Raw genomic sequence first — 12,944 nt, 5'->3', positions numbered from 1 at the left:
ACATGTGACGTTTAATTTTTGTCTTCTAGTTTTTTGTTTATTTTCTCTCTCTCTGCAAAGCTGTGTATTTTATATTCAATTCTATTTTTCACTTCTAAAGGTTTATGTTGTTACCTTGAGATACATTTTTTTCCGTTTGTTTGGTTTAATTTATTAAATAAAGTGGTTATTTTTTTGACAGAGTAAATATGTATGTATATAAAAAACGTGAGCGTGTGTGTGTGTGTGTGTGTGTAAATAACTCTTTGAATACAATATTGTATTTACAGCCGTGGTTGGTAGGAGCTCATTATCGTACGTGTTTCCTGATGTTGGAAACACCGTTGCCTTCTACAGCAGAACCTTCCATGTGGACAGTAAAGATTTTTTGTTTGTTTTTTAACTGGATGTTGTCAGTTCGCATGTTGTCGAGTGAAAGAAAAAACACGACATTTAGTTCATTTGTTCGCTTTGTGGTGGAGAGTTGGTTTGAGAAGACACCCGTGCTGCGTTCACGCACCGTCAGACGTTTTTGTGTTTCCATTTTGTGCCACTGTGTTACCATGTAAAACTGGGTTCTTTTGTTCGTATAAATGTTGGATCAGCACCTGTCACCTTTTGTTTTGACTCAGAATTATAGTTATACTTATTATTGTCAGGCTTTTTCCAGTGGATTTTATGCAACGCTTCCTTGGCTGGGACTTTGTACTGAGATAATAATGAGGAAATGAATTTCTGTGCCACTGTATTTCAACCATGTTGTGTGTTATTTTTGTATCATACATTACTTTAGTAGCAGTTAGCATGGTGCTAGCATAATGTCTTGAAAGCAGTGGTGATATATGTTTACTTACTTTACACACAGGTGTCAAACTCAAGGCCCGAGGGCCCTATTTGGTCCACCATGCAATTGTATCAGGCCCCGCAAGCTAAAATGTAGAGCTGGGCGTGTGGTTAATGGCGCCAATGCTAACGCACATTAGCCAATGGCGCATTTCCATGATGACTGACCGGAAAAAGAGATGCACGATGTCACGACCGGAATCCAGGCACCATAGCTCCGTTAGCTCCTTTAGCGCCGTTAGCGCACATAACTGGAGCGGTATGTTTATTAAAAGGAAAAGAGCAGCGCTACAAATAATCAGCGTACCTGTGTATGTGCCTCTCTTTAAAGTTTAGAGACTAATTTTAACAATGGAACATGGAAATGCGTTAATGTGCGCTAACGTTGACGCCGCTAACCGCCGTTAACGTGGCCAGCACTAATAATATGTTATGTCTTTCCTGCTGACTCACGGACAAGTACCACAAAATCAAGTAATGACTTAAATAAATAAATCATCGTAAATCATTTTTATTTGACTCCCTCTCGTTTAGCTTTAAACGCCTCGTAAAAATGATTGAGTACGGCAAATTATTGGCTAAGATACACGTGACTGATGTACAACTGAAATACAGCAGAGGGTTATTTGACCTAGTCTGACCCTCGACTAATTTCGGCCACCTCTGTAACTGAGTTTGACACCACTGCTTTAGCGGAAAAAATATAAATATATAAATCACTAATAATGACACAAAAGATATACAAAAAAGTCTTCACGTAAACTTCATTGTAATCTAAAACAAAAATATGATGAAAATGAGTAGCTGCTTTATTTGACTTTATAGTAGTTTTACCAGTCAATAAATGACAGTCAAATACAATAATAGTTTATTGTAACAGTGTGCATTAAGTACATATTCCTGACCATACTTGAATACTTTTACTTATGCAGGACTCTTGATTGTAAGGTACTTTATTTTCTCTCTTCCTCTCATAAAAAAAAAATATAAAAAATATTTCCACATCTGTAAAAACTACACAGGAAAAACTGTGGCACAAAACTCCCAGGATAAGAATTGTTGTTTGATTTTCTTTGTTTTGTTTGTTCTGTTAAAACTGTCCGATCAATCTTCTCATCAATGTCTCCACCGGGAAACTGCATAAATGTTATTATCATAACTGTTTCCACGTTGTAGGTTATGAAAGTCTGGCAGTGCAGTTACATCTCTATTAAACATCAGATATTCAGCTGCATTCAAGTGTCAGTTGCTGTATTTGTTCCTACAGTCAAACCTCAGTTATATCTGCAGATAAAGGTCTTTCATTGACTTTAGTCACAGTCACACTGATGCCTCTGTTTAGCAATAACAACCTGAAACAGCTCATAAAGGCAATGACTTCATGACTCTGTGCTGCATGTACACGCGTTCACTAAATACTCTGTTTAATTAAAGCTGATTATCTCCTATGCAACAGTTTGTGCTGCCCTCTAATCTTTAGAAGATGGAAAATGGCATTTTATTGTATACGAAATCTACGTTCTCTGTTCCAGCCACACTTTTTTTTTGTTTAAATTAAACAATACAGTGTACAAATGTGTTTCCTATACGTTTTATTATTATTATCACTCCTTTAAAAGCAGTGCTTGACATCTATTCCATGTAAAATTAACATAGTTTAAAGTCAGAATTCTGACTTCCTCTCTTCGGCTTAACATATTGTGGACTATTCCTATTATTAACTATAATCTGGTTCATAATCAGAAAATAACAGTCCGTGTATTCACACAAAAAGGAAAACTGCGCACTCCAAAGGTTCAGTAAAAATATGATTTCATTCATAATATTATGTACAAAATACAAATACAATTTATGTACTAAAATGTACACACTCAAAACTCATGAAGCCTTGACAGTGTTTAAATTCAGTAAAAACAAAATTCACACTGATAATCATCCATTTTGGAGAAAGACAGGAAAAAAGTACTCGCTCACAGAAATGTAAACATACACGTTGATCCATTATTTACAAAAGAACAAACTGATCCGAGGACGCATGAAAAGGAAAACACAGACCCGAAGCCAGTGATTCCACAAAAGAGAAACTGCCGATTTATACTTAAAGTTAAAGGGCAGGAAAGGATATTAAATGCATAAAATATACAGTCGGGGTCATCTTTTCATCCAATAAAATGAACATTTGGTTCAGTTAGTGTCTTTTGATTGTGTCACAATGAGAAAACCACTTCTTTTTAACAAGCAAATGCTCAACTGAAGTTCTAGAGAAGCAACGCGGGATCATTTCAGACGTCGTACAGTGGTCGGGACTCAAAAACAGTGAAAGCAAATGGGTTTAGTCAACGCTGTCCAGCTGATTCAAGTTATACAAATATAGTAACATCTCCCTTAGAAAAAAAACACTCAACATTTTGATCACAGAATCCTTCTTTTTTAAAAATAGCAGTGATTTAATTCATCCATTATTTTACTTTACAAGTTATATATGTTTTTTTTTTAAGACTTTCTATGTTAAAGCGTACGCAAAAAAATAAATTATTAGCCGTATATAAGTGTGATTCGGGTTATTTGTGCGCTCCGTGCTTCAGTCAAGAAGAGACATCTCATGTCGTCTTGTGAAGGCGTTGTTTTCTCCGCGTTTGAAGAAAAGAAAACAGGAGACGTTGGAGTGGCTTTAATCAGTCGTTGGTTTGTCGTCTGTCTGCGGGCGTCCGGCCCAACAGACGAACACTGCTGCTGCTGCTGCTGCTGCTGCTTCTCCAGCTCCAGTCATGAGCAGCACAGCTGACGACATGAGTCAGAGGTGACCGACTGTAACCTCCAGAAAACTGAAGCAGAAAACGCTCCTTTAATTCGTTCCCTCAGATGAACTTAGTCGAGTCTCTTTTGCTGATCAGGACTTCCAGCAGCCGCAGCTTAGCTTTAATGTGCTTGTATTCGGTGTACTCTCCTGCCAAAGGGGAGCGGTCCTCCTTCTGCACATTTCTGTGGGAGCAGGACGATAAATATTATTCAGGTTCAGGTGCGGAAAAGCAATTTTTTTGGGGTGACATAATCTTTTAATTTTTACCTTCCGTTTTGTCTGAAGAACTGGTCCTCAAACTCCTTCAGGTTTTTGCGGATTCTCTTCTTCTCCTCTCTGGCTTCCTGGAGCTGCACCACAAGTTCCTGTCTGAGAGGAGAAAACATAGAAGTATTTAAATAAATGTGAATAAACTGTTTAACTGTTTAAAGAAAGATTAATCCTTTTCCACTTAATCCTCCATGTGATGTCGCGGGGGACGCTGGTGCCTATCCCAGCTGACATAGGGTGAAAGGCGGGTGGCAACTAACGATTATTTTCATAATTGTCAGAAAATGTTAAAAACTATTGATCAGTGTTTATCAAACCTTAAAATAACTATGTTCTTGAATGTCTTGTTTTGTCCACAAACCAAAATGATTCAGTTTTAATGATTTCTTTGATATGTGGAGCAAAGAGACCAAGAAAATATTCACATTTAAGAAGCTAAAAATATCAGAAATCTTGCTTTAATCATGAAAAAAGCTTAGAACTGATTATCGATGATCAAAATAGTCGACTATTAATGTAGTTATCGATATAACATAAAATAAATGTACGTGTATAGGAAAATAGTGCAATAAATGAAAGAATGACCCATAGGATCAGGTGCAATGGCGTAAGACTAATGTAAAACTGAGAACATGAAAACTCCTGCTTTAAATACTGTAATAATAATAATAATTCCTTTGTGAACTATTATATAAAACTTTTACTTCAATAAAAATATGACAAATTCAAAGGAGAAATGGCTCTCGAGCAAAAACCTTTAATATTTAAACCCAGTACGACGAGCAGCCTCAACCATACGCTAGTTTACTGGTGTTTTATACACTTTAAAATACTCTAATCTAAACTGCTTCTGAAATGTTGTAAAGTAGAAGTATAATGTGGTATTCAACAGACACACTAAATGTGTCCACTGTAGTCACTTACATGGTGGCAGAGTGGAGGTTGGACAGCCTCATGTCGATGGCGTGCTTGGACGGCGACAGGTCGTCCACGGGGGAAATGAAGCCGTCCGCCTCCTCGTCCAAGTGGTCCAGGAAGCTGAGCATGCTGAGGTCAGGCCGCACGGTCACCGTGAACTGGGTCTTTGAGTCGCCGTCGTCCTCCGAGCCGTCCTCCTCTTCCTGCGGGGGGGGAGGCAACGAGAGGTGAGTGGCGACGTGAACGCGGGGAAAGGGGGGGGCGGGGCCACCTCTCAAGCGCTTTCGGTGCATGAGAGTCATGCAAGTGTTAGTCATCGTCAGTGGTTATAAAATCATCACAGTACAGCGGCAAAAATGCACTTCAATGGTCGTGGTTTGTGATTCAGGTCAATACACATTAGTATATTTATATATTTAATATGTGGATTTAATGGAGGACGCACAGTCCACTCAACATCAAACTAGAGCAATTTACACCAGCCATAAACATCTCATTAAAAACACACTGAGAGCATTTTGATGAAAAGGTGAGTCTCACTTACAGGATCATTCTGGTTCACTGCAACATGGGCCTTGATTTTAAAGCTTTGACCATCGCTTTCTCGCTTCGTTACCACACTGGACCTATTTAAATGTATTTTTTTAATAGTTTTCTGTGACAGTTTTTGTACGAACCATTGATAAACCTGCTGTTAGCTTGGTAGCTAATTGGTTCAGGCTCACACAATATTTTTTGTCCTTTTCCCATGAATGTGCATATTTTACTTTAATCAAAATATAATTTTTGTGTTTTCAAAGTAGAACAAACTCAAGTCAGTAATTCTGAGTTTTAAAGTTGGAATTCTGAGTTTTAAAGTCACAATTCTGAGTTTTAAAGTCAGAATTCTGAGAATAAAGTCAGAATTCTTGAGAATAAAGTCAGAATTTTGAGTTTAAAGTCAGAATTATGAGAATAAAGTCAGAATTCTGAGTTTAAAGTCAGAATCGAATACCCCATCTATAAAAAAAAAACCAGTGTGATCATTTTCTGAAATCAATCCCAACCATCTACTCATTATTCAACAAGAAAAATGACCAAAGCTGTTAAAATAAGACCCAGATTGACTCTCTTGTTTCTCACAGATCGGTTTACTACGACGTCTACGCTTTCATCAAGATTCAAACATCATTTCCTGTCAGCTACTGATTCACAGCTTCTACAGATGCTGGCGGCAGGAAACAGGCAACTAGCCAATCAACAGGCAGCAATCAGGTTCATTAGAGGAGTCGATGGTGATAAATAAATAAGGGGTCGTGGAGTAGAAGGCAAGGGGGCAGGGGGAGCTGGCGACTGATTATTTGAAGCAACAGCAGCTCTTCACCTTGATATCATCGAAGAAGAGCGAGGTTTCGCCCTCGATAATGGGCTGAAGGAGCGGCCCTCTGCGCTTGCTGGAGGGAGAGCCCTGTGGTGACGGTTAAGAGGGAGGCGTTAAGCCAGAGGACGCTGCTCACCGACTCGTCCTTCTTTAACAGCGTGACAACAACTTTTCCCTCCAAAGAACGGCACCAACACTTAAAATGGTGTGCGATTCTCTCACTAAGTCACTCTATTAAATTGTCACAAAGCTGATGTTTGAAACATAGTCATTTAAATAATGTTGGTGCATCGTAAACCTAACCCTGTGCACCACTCTTACAGGCAGAATTATTTCATGTAACTTGTACATGTGCAAATGAAATATTCAGAGATGCATCAGGAATACTGCATTAAGCTTTTTCTTGTTTTTATTCAACACTGAACCCTCAAAATCAAAACCTCCATCTGGACTTTTGTTTTTGCTTATTAAAGATTATTAAAATGTCCTGTGAGTAAGTTTTTGCCCATTTTTCCAGAATAACGTTCAATATCTGTTATTTACACTTTACCGCATGTTAAAACAGTGTATTAAGAAAAAAAACACTGCAGTTGAACAAAAAAAAATTTTTGTGCGTTAAATTAAAACTTTGAACATCATAAAACGTATTTACAATAAAAAAAATTGCAAAACAGGCCCAAAGCCCAAGGCTCTCTCGCGACAGATTCTGTGGCTTCCTGCAACAGTGAGAGTGACATTACCGTAATAACCACATGTTGGCTTTAATGTGCAACTCAGCTTTCAGAAACGTCTGGAATTTTCCAGATAGCACAAACCGTAAGTAAACATTGCAGTACTCGTCTGTGGTACGCTCGGTGTTAAAGGGTTAAAGAGAGTTTTTTTTTTTTACAGTTGCTGACTTCTCCTTGACCTAGCCTGTTCATGTTGTCACCTCCTATAAACACGGTCTGCCACCCATGAGCTTCTTTACCAAAACAGACAACCAACCGAGCAACTAAAGCGGGACTTAGAGCTCACATAGATGGATAAACGCAACTGTGGCACGACCCAAGCCACCACAAGCTGGAGATTCAGTGTCTGCAGTCGCGTGGACTATGACGATCAGCAGCAACAGGACAAACAAAACAAAACAGCTGTGGAGGAGGACAAGGATACTTACAATGACAGGGATGGTGGAGGCTCTGCACAGGATCTGCTTGACCAGGCGATATCTGTCATAAAGTGGTTTCATGATTTGCCTCTCGCCTTTGGTGACCTGAAGTAAGAATAAAACATCTTGTTATAGCAGGGTATTAATTTCTTCTCCCTGCAGGATGAAAAAAACTGGCTGCAGTGAGAAGGTCATTAGCCACAAAGCAGTGGGGAGGGATGGAGGGGGTGACAGAAAGGTCAGCTCTGTGTTTCCTGATTTACAACAATACCATTTGGGAAAAGGACACAATGCAATTACCGCAATTGGATTTAGTCAGACAAACAGAGAGCGTGTCACTTTGGTTCTGTTCTGGATCACAATCACAGGCGGTAAACAAGATTGCAGTGCACTGTACTCTACGTACGTGTGTGTGTGTGTGTGTGTGGGGATTAGAGGTGGACGTGACTTACTGGTCGGCTGTGTATGCTCTCATAGTAGAGCAGAGCTTTCTGTAGCGCCACTTTCTCGGCTCCGATCTGCTCCCGTGTCATATCCTGTCAGGAAAGTGGACACGAAGTGAGTCTACAGATTTATTATATATATTTCTTTTTATTTTAAATCAGCCAAGTTCATCATCAATTGCAAACGCAACTAAAAACCCATTTTTACTCAAAAGCTTTCGACCGAGTATAAGATGTTTTTTTTATAGTTTTATTGTATGACCTGTTTATTTGTGTTGTTTGTTTTATATTTTCTACAGTATGTTTTATTTATTTATCTCTGATGTACAGCACTGTGTTTCAGTTGTTGTTTTTAAAGTGCTTTATAAATAAAGTTGGATTGGATAGACTGTACATAAGGGGACTTAGTCTTCTGGTTTGCCAGTTGAAGCTAACCAGGTAGTAAGAATACATTGAGTAGACACCAGGGGGCGAATCTGCTGGGACCTTCTTACTTAATTTATAGCAACATTTTCCAGACAACAAAACACAACAGAATACAATATGAGGCGACGTCTGTGCATGACATCAACATGACGCCAGCCAAACAGAGATTCTCTAAAGGCTTCAGATTATTATGGGTGATGTCACTACCTGTAACCACTAGTCTGAACACATTCTTTTTTATTCCTATCTTTGTGAGGACACACTGACATAAAACAATAGATAACACTGTATATGCCCTTTAACAACCTGAACACACAAACACAGGTTTGACCAGCTATTCATCTTTGGACTCAAACCGTAGACCTAAACTTAAGCCAACAAACAGTCCTAAAGCAGGTGACAAACACACACATTTACCTTGATGTCCTCTGGGCGGTTCACCTCCTCCCTCTTCTCCTGCAGCTTCTTCAAAATGGCCTCCAGTGTCGACTCCACCGGCGGCTTCGGCACCTTCTCCTGCAGAGGCTTCTTCTCCAGCTGAGAGCCAAAGCTCTTGGGCAGCGTGTTGCTGCGCTGACGGGTCAGAGGTGGCAGATCCTCTTCAGACTTCATCAGCTTGTGTTCTGCCGATGAATTAAAAACTACACGTGAGCTTCGCTGCTTTTAATTAGAACACTCTCATTACAGATGGGTGAATCTGATTTTTTATTTTTTTATCGCCTTACCTTTGAGCTCCTTGCGAAGTCTGGACAGTTCATTTACCCACCTCAGCGCTTCTGGGTTTGCAACTTTATCACAGTGGGAGGGCTGTAGGAAAAGAAAGAAAACAGTAAAATAGAGTAGAACACAGAGTGTGATAATCAAAGTAAATGGCGTTGCAAATAAACACGAGCAGAGGCAGATTTTGTATTTTCAATGAATCACCCCTCTCTCTTCAGGCAGCGGATGACCTTGCTTACGGTTTGAGCCTTAATAACTTCTTTCTCCTCATGATAAACGACTCACCCTGTATTTTCGCTCCTCTTCGAACCTCTCTTCAAATCTGTGGATCTTCTTCTTCAGGATGTGAATCCTCTTTGTGAGCTGAGCCGTCGTCAGCTCCTCTTTTTCGTCGTCGCACGAGCCGAGCGACGAACTTCGCCTGCGACTGGAAAGACGAGCGATGCTAATGTTAACGTCACGTTCTCTCTACCGCCTGCACAAACAAAAACAACGCCGAGAGCGTGTACCTGATGAAAGAATGCGCGTTCGGAGGCGAGGGAGGAACTTCAGTGTCGTCCAGGTACTGCTGGCTATGTCCATAGGCGTAGAAGCGAGGGGACACCATGGGGTCGCTGTCTTCCTCCAGCAGCTGGCTGATCAGTCGTCCTCCAGCGTGAGGAGACAGACGAGCTTCCTCGCGGTCCATGCTCTCCCTCTGCAGCGACGAGTACGCGGGAACTGGCTCTGAGTGACACACAAATACACACATCGAGTTAAAACGTGACACTTTGCTCTGATGTCAAAGAGAAACGTGCACACAAAGACGCATGCCTGCAAGCAAATGATAAGAAGCTCATCGTGGTACGGTAACAGCAAATTTACAATTTTCGCCAGAAGCTCTGTAGCTTTGTTAACCTTTATCATACTTATCTAGAGCTGCAACTTAAGATTATTTTCAGAATCGATGAATCTGTCGATTATTTTCACGATTAATCGCTTGTCAGAAAATGCTAAAAAATGTGATCAGTGTGTGTCAAACCTGGAAATGACGATGTTCTCGAATGTCTTGTTTTGCCCACAAACCAAAATGATTCAGTTATTAATGATTTCTTTGTTATGTGGAGCAAAGAAACACAGAAAATATTCACATTTAAGAAGCTGAATCAATCAGAAATCTTGTTTTAATCATGAAAAAAGCTTCGATTCATTGATTAATTGTTCCAGCTCTATATTTATCTATGATTAGGATCCAGTATATTGGAAGTGTTTCATGGTGTCGAACAGCGCACATTATCTGGGATCCTCTGTGGTGCTGTAAAAATCACTGGACATGATAAAGCTGCTCTTTCTAAAATTAAAAAAACAAGCTTCCTCCGAGGCCCAACAGTCACAGATGACCTGAAATCATGGGTCAATCAAGACACACCCACACTCCCCTGGTTACAGCCTCTACTCTGGCAATAATTATGTCTGGGGAAAAATAGTCGAGCAGAAACCCCTGACAATGCCTGGGCTATTAATAAAAGCCGGGTTCTCTGTGGGATAATGTCAGTGCACAACTCATGTCAAGAGGTACAATAAGGAGTTTGGTTTCCACTCTGCACGGTGAGAGGCACGCCATCATGACAAGACTGTTCTAGCGCTTGTGCATGAGAGAGTTCATTGTTGTAATAAGGGAAATCACCGCAGGGAGGGCAAATGTGTGGAACTCGGCCGAGAGAAATAATGCGGGGTTTCATGGAAAAGGGAGAGAAACCATCGATATCTGGTGTCAACAGACTGTGCAGGATGTGCTGCAGAGCGGCTACGATGGGAGGAATCATGGGAGGACAAGAAAAACACACTCTGGAGGAGACCAACTGTCAGTGTCAACACTCATGGTAAGAGAAAATATGCACACCCAGTCTCACACAGCACATGCGTGTTTTCCTAAGCCGCGGTGAGTTCGCGCGCAGGGGAAGTGACTTGGCTCAAATTCCAGCTGGAGCTCCTGAGGGTTCTCCTGCGCCTCAAGGTGCAGTACGTGCGGTTTATCAAGTAGTAGCTCACAGGCGTGTTTAAGCTTGTTCACAAGCAGCAGGTGAAACTCTCCATCACACTCAGTGTGTCTTACTCTGAGGTCTATTATCGCCATCAGACTGAACAGCGAGGCTCCATGACATTCTTAAATTAATCCGTTAAATCAAGTGCCCACTGACGGCTGAGGATTAACTGGACTAATGAAACAGAAAACATGCCAGTGTCTCTAAAGGTTGTTGTGTGTGTGTGAGACGCCGGTCGCAGTGTTCCAGACCATTCAAGCATGTTGCCATGCAGAAGTAAAAAGGTCAATTAGACAGGCCCTTCTTTCTTTCTTGACAGTGATGTAACATAACACTTAACATTAAAGGTTGACTGAGTTATCAGCCTGATTTTCTTTCCATAATCGGCTACTTTTAGACGAATGTGTAGGATAAGCAATGCTGTGCATAATTTGTGTTATGAGATAGGGGAGAAAAAGGGCAATCTACCAAGCACATAAACAAAATTCAATTTCAGCTACCCATATAGCAAACCTCACATCAGTCAACCTCTACTTACCATCACAACAACGTGAATGGAAAATGGTTTTAAAGTCAAGGAAGGGGGTGTTATAGTATGAAGAATCTGGAAGAACAAAAAGGGCAGAAGAAAAAGATAAAGACTAAGAGATGGACGCGTGCATTAAAGCGATGAATGTGGCATATCTCAATCCCAACACACTAACTCATGAGACATGACCTTCACAAATGTCCATTCTGTGTCTTTCCAGCAGCTCTGTTGGACAGACGAGGGCAGAGCAGCAGCAAGTATCAGGTCACCCCGATAGATATTGGCACAAACTGTACTGGGACAATGTTCTCACAGCACTGATGCCCGCATCCGACTGTTTACCCACTTGTACAGTGGGCACACGTCCAGTCGCTCTGCTTCCAAACCATTGTACTGTACATTTATTAAATGCTGATCAATTCCAGCCAATTCTGCCTGGGCATAGATCCCCTCTTTCGCTTCCTTCACTGAAACTTTAACAGCGATAAAAGAGAATCACAAGTTCACTCTCAAGTACACGATAACAGTTGCAGCTCGCGCTTTAAACCCTGCTCATACTCCTGCTCGTGAGGAGACACTGCGCATGTGAGCGTCCTGTCACTGCCAATGATGCAGGCTCCCTGTGGCGTCATCGCTGCCATGAACTGAGCTATGTGTCCAGAACAAAATGTACAGGAAGAAGGTTTAAGACAAAGAGACAACAATAGGCACATTTGTTTTCATGTTAATGTATAACAAAAAAACTGAAGGTTCTATTTAATGAACAATTCACCTCTTCTATGTCCTCCCTATTTAAATGATGAGTAAACACAGTGAGACTTTAAGCAATATTCTACACAACAAATACTCCCCAGCAGCAACATCACCACCACTTCTGAGACCTCTGTATCACCTTTAGCCACTAGAGAGCTCCACAAAGCATCTGGCGGCATGAGAATGCTTCAAACCTAAGGCTGCTGAAGCTGGGAGATTTATTGCATGGAACAATGTTGCTCTGTCTGCTACCTCAAACAGGAAAGAGAGGAGTGTGGGGGTGGGAACGAGGGCCAGCGTTTGCAGCAGGAGAGACGTTGGCGCTTGCTGCAGCATGTACCTCTACTGTATTTGACCGCACTAATAAACCTGTTGGTTATCATTCCAGTACAGTTCGGAGAAAACGCTTTTGGCTTTTGCTGCTCAGAAAAGAAATCCCCACCTACTTCCTCTGTGTTGCAATGTCATAAGAAATCAATCGACGTCTCAGTCAGCACACAGCGACTGTGCAAAGAAAAAAAAAATCCTTCCTGCACAAAAGCCAGCGCAGCAAAAGCAAACAAATTAATAATAACAAAACTCAAAGGAGGAGTGACAGCAAAATGGGAGTTGGAGTAGAATATCAATATTAATGCAATGTTTGTTGGCCGTTTCTGAACAACTCTGTTTGGTTAAATTTGACCTTGTTCAAAGCTGGTATTGAATGCACATGCACATATATCACTGTCA

At 40.9% G+C, this 12,944-nt stretch overlaps 1 protein-coding gene across 1 annotated transcript in view; it reads right to left on the bottom strand.

The window, feature by feature from the left end:
* Window positions 1–1,602: 1,602 nt before the first annotated feature.
* fam13a (family with sequence similarity 13 member A) overlaps window positions 1,603–12,944 on the bottom strand; it is a gene marked incomplete at its 5' end in the record, with an annotated part of 50,314 nt that continues 38,972 nt past the window's right edge. The window contains 11 exons of the mRNA XM_083909374.1: window positions 1,603–3,804; window positions 3,890–3,991; window positions 4,817–5,013; window positions 6,174–6,257; window positions 7,330–7,425; window positions 7,773–7,856; window positions 8,607–8,812; window positions 8,915–8,996; window positions 9,195–9,336; window positions 9,419–9,635; window positions 11,472–11,537. Coding sequence (XP_083765500.1) covers window positions 3,681–3,804; window positions 3,890–3,991; window positions 4,817–5,013; window positions 6,174–6,257; window positions 7,330–7,425; window positions 7,773–7,856; window positions 8,607–8,812; window positions 8,915–8,996; window positions 9,195–9,336; window positions 9,419–9,635; window positions 11,472–11,537 — 1,400 coding nt within the window. The 3' untranslated portion in view covers window positions 1,603–3,680. The remainder of the gene's footprint in view (window positions 3,805–3,889; window positions 3,992–4,816; window positions 5,014–6,173; window positions 6,258–7,329; window positions 7,426–7,772; window positions 7,857–8,606; window positions 8,813–8,914; window positions 8,997–9,194; window positions 9,337–9,418; window positions 9,636–11,471; window positions 11,538–12,944) is intronic.

The sequence above is a fragment of the Microchirus variegatus genome, assembly GCF_963457635.1.
Source record: "Microchirus variegatus genome assembly, chromosome: 23".
Taxonomy (NCBI): Eukaryota; Metazoa; Chordata; class Actinopteri; order Pleuronectiformes; family Soleidae; genus Microchirus; species Microchirus variegatus.
The sequence above is the reverse complement of the archived record's forward strand: the minus strand, read 5'-3'. Positions and strand labels throughout refer to the sequence as shown.